Genomic DNA, 25089 nt, shown 5'->3' on the forward strand with positions numbered 1-25089 from the left:
CTGAAAAATGCATTGTTTTCAACCAGGGCGGCGCAAATAAGAGCAATTTTAGGCATGTGTGCAACATGACAACTGTTTTAAAGTATTGTACAGTAAACAACTAAAGTCTCTGTCATGATTATGTTGTACGATAACTACAAAACAATCTAAAATAAAGGGATTTAACCCATTCTGAACGGGAACCAGTTTTGGTGTTTAGCATCATGTTATGCTTTAGCTATTGAAAAATAGCAGATCTACAAGCTCATAGCGCGCCACCGAGTGGCGCGCTACGAGCTTGTAGGTCTGCTATTTTTTGAAAAATCAAAGAACGACGGACATTTTTAGAATCTGATCTCAGGTCAGAATGGGTTAATCAGACCAGTGTGTGTTCAGTGGAAACCTCGTATAAATCTGATCTCAGGTCAGAATGGGTTAAAGCAAAGCAGCCTGCAGTACCTCTCCTCCTCCAGGCGAGCCTTCTCCTTCTCGTACCAGCGCTGCTGCTCCTCCCTCTTCTTGCGGTCGGCCGCCTGCTGCGCGGCGGCGGGCGACACCGTGGGCGGCGGCGGCAGCGGAAGCTCCGCCCCCTGGGGGTCGTAGGGGTCGGGGTAGTGGGCGGGGGGCGGCGGCGGGGGCGGAGGGGGCAGGTCGGAGCGCGAGGGCGCCTGCTGCTGCTGCTGGGGGGGCACGGCGTGCTGCTGCTGCTGCTGCTGGGGCTGGGGCTGGGGGGGAGGAGGAGGCTGGGCCTGGTTGTTGTTGTTGGGGGTCTTCCAGCGGCCCGGCCCGCTCTTGTGGTTCTGGCCCTTGTTGGACGACGAGGACGAGGCGGAGAAGTTGAGGTGCTCCTGGCTGGAGGTGGACGACTCCACGGACGAGGAGACCGGGTGGTGGTTCCCCCAGGGGTCCATGCCGCCCACACCTGGGGAGACATAGAGTACAGTACAGTGAGAGGAGGAGGTACAGTACACCTGGGAGCCCAGGACGACACACACAGTACAGTACGGTGAGACGGAGTCCTTGAATGCATTTCAAGTAATTTCCCCAAATTCAAGGTACCAAAAGTTAACTCAGAACTTGGTAGATCTGCCTTTGGCTACTGTGGCCCAAACTACATTAAAATGTACCACATTGGTACCCCTGAGTTGTTTTAAAACCTTGGTGAGCAATACAGATCGCCACAATATGTAACTGTTTTTAGATAGTTTTGAAATTTGTCTTAGCTTCTATTTGTAACCTACTGTATGTAATTAATATGTATACCTTTTGTTTTGCTTTTTCCTGATCTTCTGATGTATTGTGATGTTTTTTTATATGATATTGTATTACTCGACGACACTGAAAATGAGTTTAATTACTCTGTGTAATTTTGAGAATAAATAAAACTTGAATGAATTTATTTGCATACTTTTTTTCCCGACTTTATTGATGAGTTGAAAGTAGACTGACAGGAAATGGGGAGAGAGATGGGGTGGGGAAAACAGGCCATCGGGATCGGGAGTCGAACCTGTGGCACGCCGTCAGGCTGGCTCAGCAGCCTCTGGGTGCCCAGACGGTTGAGCTGACCGTCAGGCTGGCTCAGCAGCCTGGGTGCCCAGACGGTTGAGCTGACCGTCAGGCTGGCTCAGCAGCCTGGGTGCCCAGACGGTTGAGCTGACCGTCAGGCTGGCTCAGCAGCCTGGGTGCCCAGACGGTTGAGCTGACCGTCAGGCTGGCTCAGCAGCCTGGGTGTCCAGACGGTTGAGCTGACCGTCAGGCTGGCTCAGCAGCCTGGGTGCCCAGACGGTTGAGCTGACCGTCAGGCTGGCTCAGCAGCCTGGGTGTCCAGACGGTTGAGCTGACCGTCAGGCTGGCTCAGCAGCCTGGGTGCCCAGACGGTTGAGCTGACCGTCAGGCTGGCTCAGCAGCCTCTAGGGGCCCAGACGGTTGAGCTGACCGTCAGGCTGGCTCAGCAGCCTGGGTGCCCAGACGGTTGAGCTGACCGTCAGGCTGGCTCAGCAGCCTGGGTGCCCAGACGGTTGAGCTGACCGTCAGGCTGGCTCAGCAGCCTGGGTGTCCAGACGGTTGAGCTGACCGTCAGGCTGGCTCAGCAGCCTGGGTGCCCAGACGGTTGAGCTGACCGTCAGGCTGGCTCAGCAGCCTGGGTGTCCAGACGGTTGAGCTGACCGTCAGGCTGGCTCAGCAGCCTGGGTGCCCAGACGGTTGAGCTGACCGTCAGGCTGGCTCAGCAGCCTCTAGGGGCCCAGACGGTTGAGCTGACCGTCAGGCTGGCTCAGCAGCCTGGGTGCCCAGACGGTTGAGCTGACCGTCAGGCTGGCTCAGCAGCCTGGGTGCCCAGACGGTTGAGCTGACCGTCAGGCTGGCTCAGCAGCCTGGGTGCCCAGACGGTTGAGCTGACCGTCAGGCTGGCTCAGCAGCCTCTAGGGGCCCAGACGGTTGAGCTGACCGTCAGGCTGGCTCAGCAGCCTCTAGGGGCCCAGACGGTTGAACTAAATGCTTAGTTATGATTCGGTTTTGGTCATAGTCCCTCAAAAATGCCACCTTAATTTGTTTATCTTAATCACGTTACGGTCGGTAATAACTGTACGCATAATGTTATTATGTCACATCCTAGTATTTTTCTGGCTGTATGTTGATGTTTTCTTGGATTGTTTCTATGGTCAAATGGGAGCCTCGTGGACAGGAAACAAGCTTAATAGTCAAAGGGAATATTATCAGTATAATGTCAAATCTGGGAATACATTTCTTACCAAGAATGTTCTTCACCAATGTGTTTGTAAAGGTGTCTAACATCATATCCCACATTGGTTTCTGTTCAACCACCCTAGGGGAACTTTTGACAGCTGCTGAAAGTTGGGGTACCATCAACAACCATTATCAGGCAAAATGTTCTACATTTCATTATGCTGCCTTTAAGTAGCATGTGACGTGTCAAACTAGGGGGTTTTCATCATTCTGAAACCATACCAAGCATTAGTTTTGCACGAAAAACGCTCATACAGCTTGTAGATTGCTATTTTTAAGTATAAAATAATGCTTAATTAAAACCACCAACATGTCTCTGTGCTGGTATTAGTAGAACTATGGGGGCCTCACCTCGCTGGTAGTCCATGTCTCTGTGCTGGTATTAGTAGAGCTATGGGGGGCCTCACCTCGCTGGTAGTCCATGTCTCTGTGCTGGTATTAGTAGAGCTACGGGGGCCTCACCTCGCTGGTAGTCCATGTCTCTGTGCTGGTATTAGTAGAGCTACGGGGGCCTCACCTCGCTGGTAGTCCATGTCTGTGTGCTGGTATTAGTAGAGCTATGGGGGCCTCACCTCGCTGGTAGTCCATGTCTCTGTGCTGGTATTAGTAGAGCTACGGGGGCCTCACCTCGCTGGTAGTCCATGTCTCTGTGCTGGTATTAGTAGAGCTACGGGGGCCTCACCTCGCTGGTAGTCCATGTCTCTGTGCTGGTATTAGTAGAGCTATGGGGGCCTCACCTCGCTGGTAGTCCATGTCTCTGTGCTGGTATTAGTAGAGCTATGGGGGGCCTCACCTCGCTGGTAGTCCATGTCTCTGTGCTGGTATTAGTAGAGCTATGGGGGGCCTCACCTCGCTGGTAGTCCATGTCTCTGTGCTGGTATTAGTAGAACTATGGGGGGCCTCACCTCGCTGGTAGTCCATGTCTCTGTGCTGGTATTAGTAGAGCTATGGGGGGCCTCACCTCGCTGGTAGTCCATGTCTCTGTGCTGGTATTAGTAGAGCTACGGGGGCCTCACCTCGCTGGTAGTCCATGTCTCTGTGGTGGTATTAGTAGAGCTATGGGGGGCCTCACCTCGCTGGTAGTCCATGTCTCTGTGCTGGTATTAGTAGAGCTACGGGGGGCCTCACCTCGCTGGTAGTCCATGTCTCTGTGCTGGTATTAGTAGAGCTATGGGGGGCCTCACCTCGCTGGTAGTCCATGTCTCTGTGCTGGTATTAGTAGAGCTATGGGGGGCCTCACCTCGCTGGTAGTCCATGTCTCTGTGCTGGTATTAGTAGAACTATGGGGGGCCTCACCTCGCTGGTAGTCCATGTCTCTGTGCTGGTATTAGTAGAGCTATGGGGGGCCTCACCTCGCTGGTAGTCCATGTCTCTGTGCTGGTATTAGTAGAGCTATGGGGGGCCTCACCTCGCTGGTAGTCCATGTCTGTGTGCTGGTATTAGTAGAGCTACGGGGGCCTCACCTCGCTGGTAGTCCATGTCTCTGTGCTGGTATTAGTAGAGCTATGGGGGCCTCACCTCGCTGGTAGTCCATGTCTCTGTGCTGGTATTAGTAGAACTATGGGGGCCTCACCTCGCTGGTAGTCCATGTCTGTGTGCTGGTATTAGTAGAGCTATGGGGGGCCTCACCTCGCTGGTAGTCCATGTCTGTGTGCTGGTATTAGTAGAGCTACGGGGGCCTCACCTCGCTGGTAGTCCATGTCTCTGTGCTGGTATTAGTAGAGCTATGGGGGCCTCACCTCGCTGGTAGTCCATGTCTCTGTGCTGGTATTAGTAGAGCTATGGGGGGCCTCACCTCGCTGGTAGTCCATGTCTCTGTGCTGGTATTAGTAGAGCTATGGGGGGCCTCACCTCGCTGGTAGTCCATGTCTCTGTGCTGGTATTAGTAGAGCTACAGGGGGCCTCACCTCGCTGGTAGTCCATGTCTCTGTGCTGGTATTAGTAGAGCTATGGGGGGCCTCACCTCGCTGGTAGTCTATGTCTCTGTGCTGGTATTAGTAGAGCTACAGGGGCCTCACCTCGCTGGTAGTCCATGTCTCTGTGCTGGTATTAGTAGAACTATGGGGGCCTCACCTCGCTGGTAGTCCATGTCTCTGTGCTGGTATTAGTAGAGCTATGGGGGCCTCACCTCGCTGGTAGTCCATGTCTCTGTGCTGGTATTAGTAGAGCTACGGGGGCCTCACCTCGCTGGTAGTCCATGTCTCTGTGCTGGTATTAGTAGAGCTACGGGGGCCTCACCTCGCTGGTAGTCCATGTCTCTGTGCTGGTATTAGTAGAGCTACGGGGGCCTCACCTCGCTGGTAGTCCATGTCTCTGTGCTGGTATTAGTAGAGCTACGGGGGCCTCACCTCGCTGGTAGTCCATGTCTCTGTGCTGGTATTAGTAGAGCTACGGGGGCCTCACCTCGCTGGTAGTCCATGTCTGTGTGCTGGTATTAGTAGAGCTACGGGGGCCTCACCTCGCTGGTAGTCCATGTCTCTGTGCTGGTATTAGTAGAGCTACGGGGGCCTCACCTCGCTGGTAGTCCATGTCTCTGTGCTGGTATTAGTAGAGCTACGGGGGCCTCACCTCGCTGGTAGTCCATGTCTCTGTGCTGGTATTAGTAGAGCTACGGGGGCCTCACCTCGCTGGTAGTCCATGTCTCTGTGCTGGTATTCGTGTGGACTGTGCTGGTACTCTTGCTGGTCTCTGGCGTAGAGCGGCTCCTCTCGGTGGTGCTGCGGCTGCATGTGGACCAGATCCTCAGGCCTCAGGGGGCCCGCCGGGGGATACAGATCCTCCTGGGAGTGAGCCACGTGCTGGGGGGGACAGACAGACAATTTAGACATGCTACAAAATCAAAAATATACATTTTTCAGGAAATAAAGAAAACCTTTATATTTTTTAAACAAAGCAATACAGCCTCATCAAAGTTGGTGTTGTAACTATATATTGTCAATTACTTCCATGAGAGGGGGAGAGGTGGTGGAGTTAGTTCCTTTAGCAGACATTGAGGTTTTGTCCACTTTCTTTTTTTTTTCCACTTAATTTTTATTGAAGGAAAAAAGGACAAGAAAAACAACAAACAACACTATACGGAAAGAAAAAGACAAAGACAAAAAGAAAAAGAAAAAAGGCTGCATTTTTCATATTATAAAATATATTCAATGAAATCCTGCAATATCGCTAGGCTGAGAGAAGAGATTCCACTTTTCCCACTTTTTATAGAATCTATCCTCTTGTAGTCTCAGTATGAATGTTAGTTTTTCCATAGCATACAGTTCCTCAATAATGTCCATCCATTGATCTTTCGTTGGTGGGTCCTGTTGGTACCAGCGTCGTGTGATCACTTTTTTTACTTGTTGCCAAGAGGATCTTGATTAAATATTTATCATGTATTAGAAACTCTTCAGGGATATTTCCCAAACGTCGATTTTTTTACTACTTTCCATTGGTTCAATACGACAGACGTAAAAGGGTGTTCAATAGCACTGATTTATGCCAAAAAAAATAAAAAAACTCAAAAATTGAGTTATGAGGTTTTTCTCCCGACAGCAACGATATGGTAAATAAGACTAACTAACCATTAGTGGACTGGATATTTTGTGCATTTTGAAAACACAGAACCAACAAAGAGCAACACGAACTGCTCTCTTCACTAACGACAACGTGATATTGTGTGCGGTGCCATTTGTACCGGTACGGTACCTGCATGCTGTTGTCATGGAGGAGTTCGTCAGGCATGCCACCGGGCAGCCTCTCCCTGTCGTCCATGCCCTGCCAGTGCTGAGCGGGCCCCCCTGGCCCCCCCTGGTGGCCGTGGCCCCCGGGGGCCACCAAGCGGTCCTGGCTCTTGGAGGCTGGGATGGTGAAATACTCCCTGGGGTAGGTCTGTGTGGGGATGGGGTAGGCTTCAGGGCGAGGAGGGGACGGCTCCTCCTGAATATGGGGGAGATTGTGGGGGTACGGGGGAAAGAAGAAATCACACGGTAAACTGAGTAAAGGGTCTCGGGGGGGGGGGGGACCTTCATAAGGACAGTAGACGTAGATTGTTGTGTAGGACTTTCCTTGGTCTATTATTCTGTCCTATCGATAGCTCACTCAGACGAATCTTTCTACAAGCTAGTTAATACAAGCTACAAACCCAACTTCATAAGATATCTATTCTATGGACAGTAGGGCTTCTAACATTGTCCATAAATAGATGTGTCGTGTGACTCATAACAGAGAATGTCTGCACTACGAGCCCTCGTTTGAAGTCTTGGGTGCAGCACGGTGGTGCTAAAAACAGACCAAAAGAACAGAAGACCAAAATAACAGATAATAAAGAAATGATCATTAGCTGCTGATAGGATAAGAACCACTCACTAAAAGTACAAAGAGATAACGGGTATGAACATATGCATTGACAATCAGAGATTCGGTTAGGTGCCGTGATTGGGATTCATGATTACTGGCCAACTAGAAACCAGAGAGAGAGCGAGAGAGAGAGATAACATTTATTACACAGTATTAAATAGTACATGTTACTGGAAGGAGTGAGTTCATGGTAAGAGTGCATACCATACAAATAAGGCTAAATTCCTTCCCGCAGCTGGCCCATGTTCTAATACGACCCCAGGCTCTCTGCTGCACATTAAAATGCAGTTTCTGAGAAACGCTTTCGCTGCTTTCTGGGGTCTACCGTATCCATTTATTTACTTTTCATTTACGATGGAATAGTGATACGAAATTATCTTTTTCACAATAATCTGTGATATGCAATGCCGTGATGGAGAGAGCGTTGTGAGCTTGTAGATCTGCTATTTTCAGGGTGGGGGGTATAATGACTATTATATATGTGGGGGCTGGGGCTATATGGTTATTTTGGGAGGTCCCCAGTTCAAATATGATTAATTTGGGAGGTCTCCAGTTCAAAAATGATTATTTTGGGAGGTCCCCAGTTCAAAAATGATTAATTTGGGAGGTCCCCTGTTCAAATATTATTAATTTGGGAGGTCCCCAGTTCAAATATTATTAATTTGAGAGGTCCCCAGTTCAAATATGATTAAATTGGGAGGTCCCCAGTTCAAATATGATTAATTTGGGAGGTCTCCAGTTCAAAAATGATTATTTTGGGAGGTCCCCAGTTCAAAAATGATTAATTTGGGAGGTCCCCTGTTCAAATATTATTAATTTGGGAGGTCCCCAGTTCAAATATTATTAATTTGAGAGGTCCCCAGTTCAAATATGATTAAATTGGGAGGTCCCCAGTTCAAATAATGATTCATTTGGGAGTCATGACCTGAAAAGTGTCACTCCCATTAGTCAAACCAATGTGAAATTAACAGACACAGTCTATCTACACACACCCACGTCTACAGTATGTAGAGTGTTGGTGTTATGTGCATTAATCAGTCCAGTGTCAACCCTCTCTCTCTCTCTCTCTCTCTCTCTCTGTCACTCTCCAGGCCACACGCGGCCAAGCCACGGCTCCTCCTACTAGATAGATAGATCTTTATTTGTCATTGCAACGTGTACAACGAAATTAAAAGTGCCAACCAATCAGTGCATTATATCACAAAACAACATATACAAGCTAAAACAAAACACACATGACTTCTTGTTATTGCACAACCCCAGCAGCACAATGCACAAACATGTAATTTCATCTGTTATCGCACAACAAACCCTTATTGTACTTTAAGATAGCCGATAAAAAAAACTAAAAGTGTCGCAGTAACAGATCATTTTCTAGCAGCATTGAGTGCAACTACCGCTGTGGGATAGAAGCTGTTACTGAATCTGTTGGTCTACTACTACTCACGTCAGCACAGAGGTTCCCCGTGGATACGGAGGTGATCTTGCCGGGTCCTCCTTGGTACACAGCCTTGGCTCCGGGACTCTGACCCTGATCTGAGGAACGACAGGGACGACAGCAGCGTTTAGGGTAGTAGTTATTATTTATGATGCATGTTGTTTTTGGCACCAACATGCTCAGACTGTAGTGTAAAAAATGGTGACGTCATGTGGCTGGCAGCCACCGGTGGGTCGCCCCTCACTTCACACAAAAGTGTGATTTTTATGAATCCTATCCTATGCAGGAGGATGCTAAACGCACATTAGACTTAGTAGTGGTGGTGCCAGCTCACGGCAGAAACATCTACAAAGATGAGTCTTAAAAAGACAAAAGAGTGGCCGAACACACCGATAGCCGATTATTTATTAGGATGCAGAGTAGGAACCAACGTTTAACTTTCGACAGATGCAACTGCCTTCTTCATATATACCCTGAACGACTGACTTAGAAACATAGGGTTTTTTCAGAAAACTATCATGATTTAGATTAGAAGACATTTGTAGAATCTTTTCTCAGGTCTAAATGGGTTCATATATACGTACTGGCTACGTTGGGGCTGGAGCGGTGGTCCGCGCGGTTCTTCAGGAGGCGCTCCTCTCCGCTCATCTTCTTTGGTTCTGGGTAGGAGTCCCAGCCGGGCTGCGGACTCTCCGGAGAGCCGTTCTGCACCGTGTTGTTGTACAGCTCAAAGCCCTCGCTCTTTGGACGCAACTTCCCGTTCTTATCCCGACCGCGGTCCGACGCTGGAGAGGAGGGGATGACACGAAGAAAGAGATGAGAAAGATTAGATTAAATGAGCATTCAGTGATTTGGAAACCCCCCCCGGTTACAAGCTGTGCACAACATGCACCCACTACAGTGGGAGTGGGGGGGACACGCGACAGGCCAACAGCACACACACCAAGGCCCGCCCCCGCTCGATCATGATTGGCGGAAGGCCCCTCTCTCTATCCTGATTGGATGAAGGCTGGGCCACCTATAGCCAAAAACGAAACAGGTTTTATTTTTACCCCAGGTGTTAACTGGGGACAGGGAGGAACTCCTTATATGGTCAGCACACACTATAGTAGGGCGGATTATCACAACAAAACAAAAAAAATAAGTGATATTTGGATTAAGTGAAATCACTGAATATACCTTTAAATGAGATGAGGGGGAACAAGGTGAGATGAAATGAGGGGAGAGATGGGAATAAATGAAATGACAGGAAACAAGATTAGATTAGAGGAAACAGCATGAGATGAAATGAGATGAGAGAGAGGAGGAGAGAAGGTGGAAACCAGGACCAGTGGAACAGCCACTGTCTGCATGCACATCCAAACTGTTGTGGTCTGGAGGAGAATGTGAGTGAAACGCCCCCTTTAGCGTCAGTGTGGACCACAGGCCAGCTGGGCCAAAGGACGTCCTTAATGAGGTCACATTCCAACGGACAAAAGTCCAGAACACAGCCAGAAGCACATTAAACTGAGTGTGTGCAAGTGCGTGCGTGCGTGCGTGCGTGCGCGTGTGCGTGTGTGCATGTCCCATGCTTTCAGCCTCTCACGCCATGGAGACACACACACACACACACACTTACTTGCAGGCACAAAATGCTAGCGGTATAGCCGGTGGCCACAAACAGTAATTACAGTAGGTCTTTAGTCACGCAAGCTCCAACAGTGTGGTGGATTTTTTTTTACTAGCCAACAGAATGGACGACAACAAGGATGGACATTGTCTGGACAATGTCTTCAAATGGTGGTCTGGTCTGTGTGCTAATAAATGTCCATTTAGTGGTCCTCGACATGAAAAAGTAATGGGAACCACTGCTGTAAAGTTCACACACATAACATGCACATGTACACACATGTACAGACACTGCATGGTGCCACAATACTGTGAGATGTGAAGAAAACACGAATTGTTTTCTGTGGAGAATGATTTCCAAAACTTCCAAAGTCAAATATAAATTTTGGGTGCAATCCTAAAAGTTATAGAGAGGGAAGTGATATGAAATGATGAAAGGTTCGTTTGTGTGTGCCCTCAAGTTTGGGGAATTCGCTGTCGTAGTGAAGTGGAGTGAATGTCTGCTTTGCGGGCTTAGTTAGTCCATGACGATATTCTGCTATCCCATGGCCCCTTCAGGGACAGGCGGAGGTTTGTATCCGGGTGGTCCTTGGTTCTATAAGCCCCGTTTTTGCAGATGCTGTGTTTGTGTGTTTCTATAACGTATAGAAAAGTATCTGAAGTGTGCACTTGACCTTTGATGCATGCAAACATATAATCTCTTCGGAGGAGTCTGCTAATCATCCTCAAGGTTTCATGAATATCTGCCCATCCGTTCTCAACTTATATTGCTATAGCGAGCAAAAGAGCACACACAAAAAGATTATTTTTGAGGGATAATGAAAGTTACAGGTACAGTATGGCGTGTGCGATATGAAGTGTGAGAATACCATAATGACAGTATAATCCTTAAATCATATTCGATCATATACAAGGGCTTTTGGAGAGAAATGACAGTCGTTGATGTCAGGCAATTATGTTTATCCCATTCTGACCTGAGATCAGCTTCATACGAGGTTTCCACGGGACACACACTGGTCTGATTAACCCATTCTGACCTGAGATCAGATTCTAAAAATGTCAGTCGTTCTTCGAATTTTTCAAAAATAGCAGACCTACAAGCTCGTATCGCGCCACTCGGTGGCGCGATATGAGCTTGTAGATCTGCTATTTTTCAATAGCTAAAGCATAACATGATGCCAACACCAAAATGGGTGCCCGGTCAGAATGGGTTAAGGTAGCATATGTAACCAGATTTGACTGAGAGACTGCCATCGCGCAAATTCCAGCTTTTCACCAGAGGAGTTTTTTTCTTTTTTTCAAAATGAGTTTATAGCACAGGCAGACTATTCACATGCTAGAGCATGTCTGAAACAAGTGTCAGAGCTGAAATCGACATTTATATGAAATAAATGCCCAAACATGTAGCTACTGTATACTGTGTATAGGTGTAATGTTAGAGACCACAGAAGTGAACCTTTCAAGCCTGTTTTCTCAACTCGCTGTTTTCTACAAGACATTATACTCTATAAGCCATATCTCCAAAACTGGTGGGTCAAACTGAATAATATGTCTATGATTCCCTGCTTTCATATGACATGAAAAAACGAAAATTAAAAACAATCCAATGGCAGTCCCTTAGTCACATAATATGTATAGACATATTGTCCTGCTCATTACTGTGCAGACATGAATTATAAATCTTCGTGTTTGAGCACAAAATGCATTTTGAGAACCCACAAAATATCCGTGTGTGCCCCCCCCACCCCCCCCCCCCCACACACACACAAACACACAATCATTCTACAGTTGTGGCCCCCAGGCCTAATGTACGTAGGCCTGTACCGTACACATTACAATACCCTGCCACACATTGCAAAACAAGACAGCACGTATGCAGAGAAAAGCTTCTCCTGAGTGAATAAAGGTCAATAAAAAGACAGAGTGAGGATGGAGTGTGTGTGTGTGTGTGTGTGTGTGTGTGTGTGTGTGTGTGTGTGTGTCCTAACCTCTAGGCAACATAGGGCTGGGTTGATTCAGTAAGGTAGCCAGGCCGTGGTAGATGGCTCCTTGTTTCGCCACCTCCAGAGTGACCACGGCACCTGTCCTCGTCATCAGCTCTGCAGCCCTGAGGAGGAAAGGAGAGGGCCAGACCAGAGAGAAGTGCATTAGAGAGAGAGGCGAAAGGCGGAATGTTAACCCATTCTGACCTGAGATCAGATTTATACGAGGTTTTCCACTGGACACACACTGGTCTGATTAACCCATTCTGACCTGAGATCAGATTCTAAAAATGTCAGTCGTTCTTCGATTTTTCAAAAATAGCAGACCTACAAGCTCGTAGCGCGCCACTCGGTGGCGCGCTATGAGCTTGTAGATCTGCTATTTTTCAATAGCTAAAGCATAATATGATGGTAACACCAAAATGGTTCCCGTTCAGAATGGGTTAAACAACAGTGACTACGCTCTATGCCCAATGCCAATGTTTTGTCTATTCCACATCCTGTCCATTCACACCCCATTAAAACTGACATTTCCTTTGGCTAGCTATAGCTAGGTTAATGCGTATAATAGCCATACCAACCAAGCAAGGAGGCGTTTGCCTCTGCTGTGTTAAACAAATTCACAAATTCTTTCCACAATTTCCACCCTTACATTCTCTTCCCCACTCGACACAGGTTCTGAGGGCCGAGAGGGAGACCATAAAATGGGGGACACAGGCGGAATTAAGGCAATGGAAGGGGTTTTTCCTGCAAAATGTTAAGAGTTCTCACAGAGAATTCAAAGTGGATCAGCTCCACCAGTGCCCAGTACCAAGGTCACTATATATTTATTTTTTTCACCAGTCAAAACAGCTAATATTTCTGACGATCATTTGACATCATGTGTGGTTTTGACTTTTCCAAATACGGAATGGCATTTCACCCCTTTTTTATTTTTTTCCTTCACAGCGGTTCATTTGCCACACTGCTCTAAGCTGCTCGTTATGTAGAAGCGGAAACTGGGGTTTTAATTGGCTGAGGAACATTTTCTCTCAGGCAAGACCCAAAGTCACATGACTATAATATTCAATGCCGATTCCTGCCGAAAAAACACACACACACACACACACACACACACACACACACACACACACACACACACACACACACACACACACACACACACACACACAGAGAGGGTAGAGGCTCCAAGTGGTTGAAGGGCAGACGTTAAAAAAAAAGACGTAATGAGCCACATGTCTTCTATTGGATGTGACTCTGGGAATGTAAACTTCAGCTATTTCCCAACTGTGGAGCATGAAAACACTCTTTTATTGACTAGTACGCACTGCCTCTCCAAAGCCACATTAGGAAACTTAACATAGTTCGGATAACGGACACAAACATGCACAGACCTCTGTTGAAAACTGGATTTACAAATGGTTTTTTTGTCCCATTTTGTTTGAGCAACCCTAACCCATTTGTTTTCCCTTACAATTGCAGTTAAGTATTTGAAAGGAAAAATTAGCATGTTTATCTTTGACTGATAACTTAAATGGCACTATCTTAAATGATCCTTGTGAAATGTGTGGTATGTACTGTACTACTGTACTGTACTGTACTGTAACACTAGGGGTGAAATGAACACTATCCCACGCCAGCACTGGATCACAAGACTGTACATGTTGATCTCAATAACAAAGGATTTATATGAATGGGCGGCAGCCACTTTTTAAGCTCCTTGAATGTGGTTTCCAAATACACGCGCGCGCACGCACACGCACACACACACACACGGACACACACACACGCTTAACCCATTCTGACCGGGAACCCATTTTGGTGTTGGCATCATGTCATGCTTTAGCTATTGAAAAATAGCAGATCTACAAGCTCGTAGCGCGCCACCGAGTGGCGCGCTAAGAGCTTGTAGGTCTGCTATTTTTTTTTTAATCGAAGAACGACTGACATTTTTTTTAATCTGATCTCAGGTCGGAATGGGTTAATCAGACCAGTGTGTGTCCGCAGTGGAAACCTCCGTATGAATCTGATCTCAGGTCAGAATGGGTTAATAGCGGTCATTCCAGTGAAGCCAGTGTAACTCTATAAGCCTATAGGCCCGGTTCTGGGTGGTTTCCTTCGGTCACGGTCGTGCTTCAGAAAGACGGACCAGTGCCGTCACCATATCTGTGCGATCTGAGATGCCGTTGTTCAGTTATGGTAGTTGGATGAGAGTATACATGTGCATGTTACACTTTATCCATATCATCTCCACATGTGCTACAGCGAACTGCAGCCAAAAAGATCCCTTTTTTACCATGAAAATATTGTTTCATGTGCTCGACCGAATGGCATGGCTCCGGTTTCGTTACATTGTGTATTTGAACCATAGAGTTATTATACAATAGAGAAGACACCCAGAGGAAATCCTGAAGCGCAATGGACATAGTGGCCGAAGAAGGTATTGCAGTTTGGAAAGGTTTGGTCCTCAAACACATGAACGCGCACTAGGCTCCGTCCACTCCGCCGGTCGTCGCGCGTTCATGTGTTTGAGGACAATCCATCCAGAATGCACACTGTTCCTAAACCGGAAGGAGGAGTGGATTCGCCTCATGCGCTTCTGAGCAACTCAATGCAAGTGGACGGGAGGAGAACTTGGGTGTCTTCTCTATTGTATATATACTCTAAGATTTGAACACTTTTGACACAGTGAAGTATGACATTTTCAAAACGATAACTACTGTACTAAAGAGGGTGGATCTTTTAACTTTTATAAATAAAGTACATCTCAAAGAAGATTCTTTTAACTTTTATAAATAAAGTACATCTCAAAGAAGATTCTTTTAACTTTTATAAATAAAGTACATCTCAAAGAAGATTCTTTTAACTTTTATAAATAATGTACATCTCAAAGAAGATTCTTTTAACTTTTATAAATAAAGTACATCTCAAAGAAGATTCTTTTAACTTTTATAAATAAAGTACATCTCAAAGAAGATTCTTTTAACTTTTATAAATAAAGTACATCTCAAAGAAGATTCTTTTAACTTTTATAAATAAAGTACATCTCAAAGAAGATTCTTTTAACTTTTACAAATAAAGTACATCTCAAAGAAGATTCTTTTAACTTTTATAAATAAAGTACATCTCAAAGAAGATTCTTTTAACTTTTATAAATAAAGTACATCTCTTCAAAGAAGATTCTTTTAACTTTTATAAATAAAGCACATCTCAAAGAAGATTCTTTTAACTTTTATAAATAAAGTACATCTCAAAGAAGATTCTTTTAACTTTTATAAATAAAGTACATCTATTTTTATCCACCCTGTCTTCATTTCAGTTTGTTTTAGGGCTTTTTACTGATAGGGAACAGTAGACAGACAGGAAAGTGGGAGAGAGATTGGGAGTGACACCCTAGCCTGGTTAATAAACCAGACCGAATCAGCCGTTGGCAAAAAGAAATTGCCTGCCGGCGGATTCCGGTCTGGAGAGGCTCAATTGTACGCCCATTTCCTACACCAGAGAAATGGGGCGCCCAATAGGGACACGGTATGCAATATGGGCGGGCTTTGGTACAGTGACTTTCAACGCTTGAGACCTTTGACTGACAGTAGCTCTGACCAATTGCGTCAAAGAGAAAATGTTTGAAACCGCCCCCCCTGGAAATGAAATCCAACTGAGCCTCCCCAGACTAATATCCCGCGATCCGTGCGATATTAGTCTGGTTTATTAACCAGGCGAGTGACACCCGGCAAAAGGTCTTCTGACTCGGGAGTCGAACCCGCTGCACGCCGCCCGGCTGGCGTGGCAGCCTAGGTGCTCAGACTGTTTTAACTCTTTGAGTGCTCGTGCTTGTCTTTAGTATATTCCAGTCCCACTGACTGATCTGATCTGATCTCGATTCTTGAAGCACCAGCCCTACTTTTCACTGCTACTTTTTGCATTTCCATCGAGCACACCGGTTGATTTTCTTTTTTTGTCGCTTTGATAACTACTTTACTTTCTGCTGGTTTTAGGACTACTGTATAATGAAGATGGAGCCCCAGCATTAACTATCTATTAACCCATTCTGACCTGAGATCAGATTCATACGAGGTTTCCACTGGACACACACTGGTCTGATTAACCCATTCTGACCTGAGATCAGATTCTAAAAATGTCAGTCGTTCTTCGATTTTTCAAAAATAGCAGACCTACAAGCTCGTAGCGCGCCACTCGGTGGCGCGCTATGAGCTTGTAGATCTGCTATTTTTCAATAGCTAAAGCATAACATGATGCTAACACCAAAATGGGTACCCGTTCAGAATGGGTTAAAGTGCTACTTCCTCGTGCCTCCACCTGAAGCCATTGAAAGACTCGGCACACACCTGTTCATGGACTAAACCCTAAGTTAGGCCCGAGTTATACCGAGAATAGCCGATCTACATGCAAGCTCACAACTCGTTGCAGCAAGACATGCTGTGAGCTTGTACTACTTGTCCTACTACTTGTACTACTTGTACTACTACTAGTACTGGCGGTAGTACTGGCGGTAGTACACCAGCTCAGTGGCCTTGTGGTTAGAGTGTCCGCCCTGAGACTGGGAGGTCGGGGTTCGATCCCCGGCCGGGTCATACCAAAGACTCTAAATAATGGGACCCAGTGCCTCCCTGCTTGACACTCAGCATCAAGGGTTGGATTGGGGGTGGGAAGTGAGGACGCTGGCGTCGACTGTTCGCCGCTTCACCTCCCAATGTATGAATGAATGAACCGTTGTAAAGCGCTTTGAGCACTTGGAAAAGCGCTATAAAAATGCAATTCATTATTACTACTCAGTACGTATATCTCACCTTTCCTGTGACAGGCCCACCAGACTACGGCCGTCCACACTCAGCAACTGGTCCCCCGCCGCCAGACGCCCGTCCTGCACACAGGAGGAGAGACGGAGAGGGTGAGGGAGAGCAGGACAACACACAGGAGGAGAGACGGAGAGGGTGACGGAGAGCAGGACAAGATACCGAAAGATAAGAGAGAGAGAGAGAGATGTACTGTACTGTACTGTACTGTAGTGTACTGTACTGTACTGTACTCTAGTGTAGTGTAGAGCAGGGTGTACACTGTTACTGTGGTTTCAGACGAGGTCACTGGAGTCATCATGAAGTAATCACCCAAAAGCAGCCACTGTGTCGCCTGTGTGTGTGTGTGTGTGTGTGTGTGTGTGTGTGCATTGTGTGCTCACCACGTCCGCTGCTCCTCCTTTGACAACAGACTTTATGTAAATCCCCAATTTTTCTTGACCAGCACCCTGGAGAGAGAGAGAGAGAGAGAGAGAGAGAGAGAGAGAGAGAGAGAGAGAGAGAGAGAGAGAGAGAGAGAGAGAGAGAGAGAGAGAGAGAGAGAGAGAGAGAGAGAGAGAGAGAGAGAGAGAGAGAGAGAGAGAGAGACAGAGAGAGAGAGAGAGGGGGGGAACAGGGAAAGGGATATCACATTAGAAGGAGTCAAATTAAACAATCTTGTGTTTATTATCATATGATAAATGCATGTGTGGTTCACTGGTTAGTTATTATCATTAGATTACATTACATTATTACACAAAAAGCTTTTCCACATCACCCAAACTTTCTTCAATAAAGTTTCTAATAATGTTTAGCCCTTAGAACTTGGTGGGAACTTAAGTGCTCGCTCCGGCAACCCCAACAACCACAGAGTGAATTGGAAACCTCAGTTTGGCCCATTTAGAACCCGGTCAAACATAATCAGTTTGGCCCATTTAGAACCCGGTCAAACATAATCAGTTTGGCCCATTTGGAACCCGGTCAAACACTCCAGAGCCATACAGTTACGATAACATAACAGTCCTATCAATCAGAGAAAAGTACAGTATCACTGGTACATGGCGTTACAAGTAGACCTGTCACAGTTATCCTGTGTACTGTCTATCTCCACTAGAGATCCTGTGTACTGTCTATCTCCACTAGAGATCCTGTGTACTGTCTATCTCCACTAGAGATCCTGTGTACTGTCTATCTCCACTAGAGATCCTGTGTACTGTCTATCTCCACTAGAGATCCTGTGTACTGTCTATCTCCACGAGAGATCCTGTGTACTGTCTATCTCCACTAGAGATCCTGTGTACTGTCTATCTCCACTAGAGATCCTGTGTACTGTCTATCTCCACTAGAGATCCTGTGTACTGTCTATCTCCACGAGAGATCCTGTGTACTGTCCATGTCATATAAAACGTAGCTGTCACACTAGAGATCCTGTGTACTGTCTATCTCCGGACACAAAGCCTCATCTATGGGCTGAGACAAGCCAATGTATGCCTGTCTGTGTGTGTGTGTGTGTGCGTGCGTGCGTGCGTGCGTGTGTGTGTGTGTGTGCATGCAGGACTGAGAGATGCTACTGTAGAACTGGTGCTACAGTAGATGGCTGCATGCGGTCAGTGCTGTGGGCTGGTTTCCTGTAGCCACAGGCTCTTAATCCCCGGCATCTAAATGGTGCGATTCATCATTAGTCTCTGGATGTCAAACCGTGTCGGGGCTCATCTGTCAAATATAACCCAATCCATGTCTCCCATTGAAGAGGCAATGGAGGTCAGAGATCATGGCATTTCCCCTCCATGTGGTGAAGTCAGTGGCGTGCACAGACATTTAGAGGGGCAGGTGGTGCTCAAGTGGAAAAAAAGGGCACCTTGTGCAGCGCGTGGGACCGGCCGGTTGCCTTAACCCATTCTGAACGGGAACCCATATTGGTGTTAGCATCATGTCGTGCTTTAGCCATTGAAAAATAGCAGATCTACAAGCTCATAGCGCGCCACCGAGTGGCGCGCTACGAGCTTGTAGGTCTGCTATTTTTGAAAAATCGAAGAAAGAACGACTGACATTTTTAGAATCTGATCTCAGGTCAGAATGTGTTAATCAGACCAGTGTGTGTCCAGTGGAAACCTCGTATGAATCTGATCTCAGGTCAGAATGGGTTAATAGTGTTAGTTAATTTGATCAAGAATTGATCAATGTCACCTGCATGGTCCACATACTGTACAGTGTACACTCACTGTACAAAAAAAAAGAAAAAACTTACAAGGGCACATTGCTGTCCAGAGGGCAAAGGGCAGGTGCTCTAGCACCACCTAGTGCCTATCTGTGCACGCCACTGCGTGAAGTGGACTAACGCATCAACTCGTACAACAAACCTCGTCTTACCTAGTCAAATCTGTGTACATTTCATCCACTTGTATTGCTGAGAGTGTACAAATGTATCCCAGTGTACCCATAGGGGTCCACTGAGTTACATTTGTCAACTCTGAGTAACCAAATGGACCCCTACAGTAGTTGACGAAAGTAAACACTTTCATTTTACATTCTCAACAGTTAAAGATCTACAACAAGTGTCCATTTTGGTTAGCAACTCTCCGTCATTTAGCTGGGGACCACCTGGAACCCCCTCCTCAAGAACCCCCTCCTCAAGGAACCCCTTCAAGGTGGTCCCGGGGACCCCCGGTTGAGAACGACCCCCTGCTGTACAGCAACGTGTGGTCTGGAAACCTTACGCCATAATATATGCGCCAAAAGAGTTGGTGTTGAGTGTCCAGAGCAGAGTTTTCAGACACATCTGCACAGGGTTTCATTTCAGCAGTCAGTGTATCTCAGACAGTGTTCCAAACAGATGGCCGATTGCTGGATCATGAAATCCGCCCTCCCGTATTGTAACGATAATATGACTAATTTAACTGCCAGTTTTCGTAGGCAGCTTGCCGTGCTCAGAACGGTGCAGATCTTTTCACATACAAAGTCAAGCTGCGATCACGATCGCTATCTAGCCTACTAATGCTTCAGTGCACAGGACAGAGTTCTCCGCCCTATCAATGAGTAACGCCCAGTGCTCGAGACAGAGATTGATCAAAACGGACGGAGATTATTGATATCAAAACCGATCCAATCGCTCCACAGGCTGGGAGCTAAAGTATAACAGGTGTAACTCCAAAAGGGGTTCCCGCCCAGAATGGGTTAACCATATATATACAGTATATATTTATTTTCTTCACACTATTCAATGTAAAACAAAGTATGTAGGTTTTTAAGTGGTGAAGTAGTTCACATGGTCATGGATGGAACCTTTACAGGTCTCATTTTCACACCGACTCCGGGCGGGTTTAGGGTTTACGATCAGTCAAACGGGATGCTGAATAAACAAGCAAATGTGATTGATATGGAAGAGTGCATTAGAAAAAGAAATGGAAAGAAAGGATCAGAAGAGGAACCAGCCAGCCATGGTTGACTGTTTTTCAACCTTTAACCCATTCTGAACGAGAACCCATTTCTGGTGTTAGCATCACGTTATGCTTTAGCTATTGAAAAATAGCAGATCTACAAGCTCATAGCGCGCCACCGAGTGGCGCGCTACGAGCTTGTAGGTCTGCTATTTTTTTGAAAAATCGAAGAACGACTGACATTTTTTAAAATCTGATCTCAGGTCAGAATGGGTTAATCAGACCAGTGTGTGTCCAGTGGAAACCTCGTATGAATCTGATCTCAGGTCAGAATGGGTTACGGCAAGCAACGCCGTGTGTGTGTGTGTGTGTGTGGTCCGATAACGTTGCTATAGATACCCCACCATGGGATGAGTCCATATCTGGAAGTTGTCAACTAAAAGTGGTTGTGTTTGTGTGTGTGTGCATGCGCATGCGTGTGTGTGTGTGTGCGTGCGCATGTGTGTGTGCGTGTGTGCGTGTGTATGTGTGTATGTGTGCGTGCGCACGTGTGTGTGTGTGTGTGTGTGCGTGCGCACGTGTGTGTGTGTGCGTGTGTGTGTGTGTGTGTGTGTGGTCCTCCTGAGGCAGTTACAGTAGAGTGTGCCGTTTATGCCTGCTTTGCTGTGCTGTACCACATGCACACGTTTTATTTCCCACGCGTGTGAAACTACATGTGTGAGCGCTGCAGCGTTGCGTATGGAAGATCGGCTGCTGTGGTATTATTACAGAAAACTGTCTTCCCGACACATTCCTGGTCTTCCACTCCTCACATGGCAGGCTATAACCGCAGACCGGACAAGGGTGGGACAGACGGAAGGACGGACAGACGGACGGACGGACGGACGAATGGAAAAAGGATTAGACGGACGAAAGGGAGGAGAAAGAATGATGCCAGAGGGAACGAGGGATAAGAGGTATACAGTGAGAGAAATGGAAGGGAAAAAACAGTAAATAAATGAATTAAGAGGGGCCGTGGTTTTACTGCGTGAGAAAGGGAGACGGGTCAATGCAAAGGAGAGAGAGAGAACGTATGGTTCTGTCTGTCTGTCTGTCTGTCTGTCTGTCTGCAGAGACCCACACATACACAGAAACCATACGATCTCTGTCTGTCTGTCTGTCTGTCTGTCTGTCTGCAGAGACCCACACATACACAGAAACCATACGATCTCTCTGTCTGTCTGTCTGTCTGTCTGCAGAGACCCACACATACACAGAAACCATACGATCTCTCTGTCTGTCTGTCTGTCTGTCTGCAGAGACCCACACATACACAGAAACCATACGATCTCTCTGTCTGTCTGTCTGTCTGTCTGCAGAGACCCACACATACACAGAAACCATACGATCTCTCTGTCTGTCTGTCTGTCTGTCTGTCTGTCTGCAGAGACCCACACATACACAGAAACCATACGATCTCTCTGTCTGTCTGTCTGTCTGTCTGTCTGTCTGTCTGTCTGTCTGCAGAGACCCACACATACACAGAAACCATACGATCTCTCTGTCTGTCTGTCTGTCTGTCTGTCTGTCTGCAGAGACCCACACATACACAGAAACCATACGATCTCTCTGTCTGTCTGTCTGTCTGTCTGTCTGTCTGCAGAGACCCACACATACACAGAAACCATACGATCTCTCTGTCTGTCTGTCTGTCTGTCTGTCCGTCTGTCTGTCTGCAGAGACCCACACATACACAGAAACCATACGATCTCTCTGTCTGTCTGTCTGTCTGTCTGTCTGCAGAGACCCACACATACACAGAAACCATACGATCTCTCTGTCTGTCTGTCTGTCTGTCTGCAGAGACCCACACATACACAGAAACCATACGATCTCTCTGTCTGTCTGTCTGTCTGTCTGTCTGTCTGCAGAGACCCACACATACACAGAAACCATACGATCTCTCTGTCTGTCTGTCTGTCTGTCTGCAGAGACCCACACATACACAGAAACCGTGTGGATCTCTGCAGACAGACAGACAGACAGAGAGAGAGAGAGAGAGGGGGGTGGGGGAGGTCAGAAACCGTATACTCCTGAGAACAGTGGTTTGAGTTCACGAGGGGAGACGCGACACAGCCCCCGCCCCCCCCACCAAAAAGGTGTACAATACATACGGTAGTTGAGTTACACTATCAGCACCCCTTTAGCGGACACATATGCAGATAGAGATACTGTACATACATTAGCATTTTATTTTTAAACTACTCAATTGAATTGTTTAACGATTCTCCTGAGGCAGTTAATGAAATGTTCAGGTCATAGGCAACAAAAAAATTGCAAATAGTGGACAATAGTGAAAATAGAAATGTACAAACTCACGCCATGTGACCTTGTAGATGTGCTACCCGGTTAATTGGAAAAAGTGATTAACTGAATAAACACCAAGATGATGAATCATAGTTTTAGTTGCAGCCCTAATACACAGACAATTGTCTCAAATCGGTTTGCAGCTAAACTACAAATATTGATACAGCTTCAAATAGGGGGCGGCGTTGGCTCAGGGGTAGAGTGCCTGGATGGGAACCGCAAGGTTGCCAGTTCGAACCCGGGCTCCCCCAGAGTTACTGTCGAAGTGTCCTTGAGCAAGACGCTGAACCCCTAATTGCTCCCGATGTGCTAGTTGGTGCCTTGCATGGTTTCCGCTGCCATCGGTGTGTGAATGGGTGAATGTAATGCACAATCTATGTAAAGCGCCTTGGATAAAGGCGCTATATAAATGCACCATTTACCATTTAAATATAATGTACACACACACACACACACACACACACACACACACACAGTAGTCTGTTGCAAAATATGAAGCAATTTCGAAACATTTTGAAACAGAAAAAAGAGATGAGAATTTGATAAATTAAGTAGAGAGTGACAGACTGATAGAGAGAGAGAGAGACACATACAGTAGTTACAGATCAATAAACATTAAACAGCATGTTGGCAAAACAAATGTTATTGTCTTGTCAATAACTCCTACTGTATTTGAATTTGAGAGAGAGAGAGAGAGAGAGAGAAAAAAACATACACAATGCTGCCAGTAAGTAAAGATGTGAATAGAGATGAAAGTAAACAACAAAATGATTTGAGATGAAAGTAGAGAAAAATGAAAGATGTCATTCCTACCAGCAAAGTGGACGGATAAGCCAAGCACTACAACCCCAATCAGAGAGGATGGTAATGTTGGGCTGTGTGCATGGTCTCTATTAGCGTGTGTGTGTGTGTGTAGTACTGTACGTGTGTGTGTGTGTGTGTGCGTGTGTGTATGACAGTGTGTGGCGTGTGCGTGCCCCAGTTTATGACCCCTCCTACAAGTCTTGTCACCTGAGCCAGGTAGAGTCATTCCACAATACCATGGGGGGGGGGGGGGGGGGTACTGATACTATGATGTCATTTGTTGTGTGTAAAAGCATGTTTGAGTAAAAGAACATTCAATAGAACATGTAAAATGACCCGTCTTCCTATTATGTGACTTATGTCACACTCCCTCTCTGTTAAATGACCATACCAGCATTATGTAAAATGATATGTTCCTCCGCCACCAGAATTCCCCGTCACGACATACAGTAGGAAGTCATAGAAGCCAAACTGAATTGTTTGCGTTTATCTTTTCTGCAGAGAGAGAGACTATTCGGCTAGACTTTTAAAAACAATCCCCAAGCGTTCAACTCCATTCAAAACGCGACAATCTAACTTTGACCACCAAAAAGACTAACGGCGACATGAAAGGTTCACTGTGTGGTCGATCATGGAGCTCAAGCTGTATACGGTGCACTGTTTGGAAAACGGTTGGCAGTATTTATAAATTATAGGAAACTGATAAACACTGGTATAGTCCCTCCAAACAATCAGGCGCCAGGAGGTGGAACACACACTATTCATAAGATACTGAATGAATTCAGCTCTCTCTCTCTCTCTCTCTCTCTCTCTCTCTCTCTCTTACACACGCACTGCACTCAGTTTTGGCAGAAAACATGAAAAGGACCAGCTCAATAAAACTTTGCCATAAAAGTGTATGTTAACAAAACTTCTAATTGCTGCCATTAAATCAGACCTGGCGTTCTGTGTCTGTGTGAGAAGAATCCAGAGGTTATCTGCAGGTTAAAACGCAATTCCTCTTAATGAACTACCTTTACTTAATGCTTGCCAAGTCAGCCCCGCGCTCCCCCCGTTAGCCACACTGACAGAAACACAGTGGCCTGCAGTGAGTCCGCCCCACACAGCAGTCTGCTGAGTGCTAACACCTGTCACTGTTTGCTCTGCCGTGCATGGGAGACGGTACAGGACGCGAGTGGGCCTTTCCTCCACAAATTGGCGGGAACGCATTAAATAACTCCCAAAACACCCTGCTAAGACCAAATGGCCCGGCGCCGTCACCCATGGAGCATTAGCCTTTCACCAGAGCCTGGGGATAATATAGAGTCCTTCTCATCGCAGCGTTTATTTATTTTTTTACCTAAAGTTTTATCCCACGATTGTTTTGGAGCCCATTTTTCAATCGTGGCGCAAATCTTTGAATATATATTTTTTACGTTTTTAACTCAAATCTTTGCTTCTGGGGATATTTTTCAGATGGGGGTCAGGCCAGTGGCATTTTTTGGGGTCCTTGACATGAAATATTGAGCACCACTGACATAGGCATTTCAGAAAAGTGTCAGGATTTAGAAGATTTTTTTTTTAATGTTGATGTCAGGCCTAAATGGGTTCAATCGAGCATGGTTGTATTTAGGTGGCAACTACCGGTAGTCATTCACCTGCAAATGCTAGTTATCGTTTGTATTCCTTCCCCTACTTGG

The 25089-nt window shown here is 46.4% G+C and overlaps 1 protein-coding gene across 1 annotated transcript in view; it reads right to left on the reverse strand.

Moving 5' to 3' along the window:
* Positions 1-25089, reverse strand: part of LOC308334701 (afadin-like) — a gene marked incomplete at its 5' end in the record, with an annotated part of 103344 nt that overhangs the window by 19772 nt on the left and 58483 nt on the right. The window contains 8 exon segments of the mRNA XM_080791505.1: positions 439-901; positions 5348-5522; positions 6412-6642; positions 8510-8598; positions 9085-9285; positions 12097-12215; positions 16899-16972; positions 17288-17353. Coding sequence (XP_080647631.1) covers positions 439-901; positions 5348-5522; positions 6412-6642; positions 8510-8598; positions 9085-9285; positions 12097-12215; positions 16899-16972; positions 17288-17353 — 1418 coding nt within the window.

Source organism: Protomyctophum bolini, assembly GCF_963924005.1.
Source record: "Protomyctophum bolini genome assembly, chromosome: 19".
NCBI lineage: Eukaryota > Metazoa > Chordata > Actinopteri > Myctophiformes > Myctophidae > Protomyctophum > Protomyctophum bolini.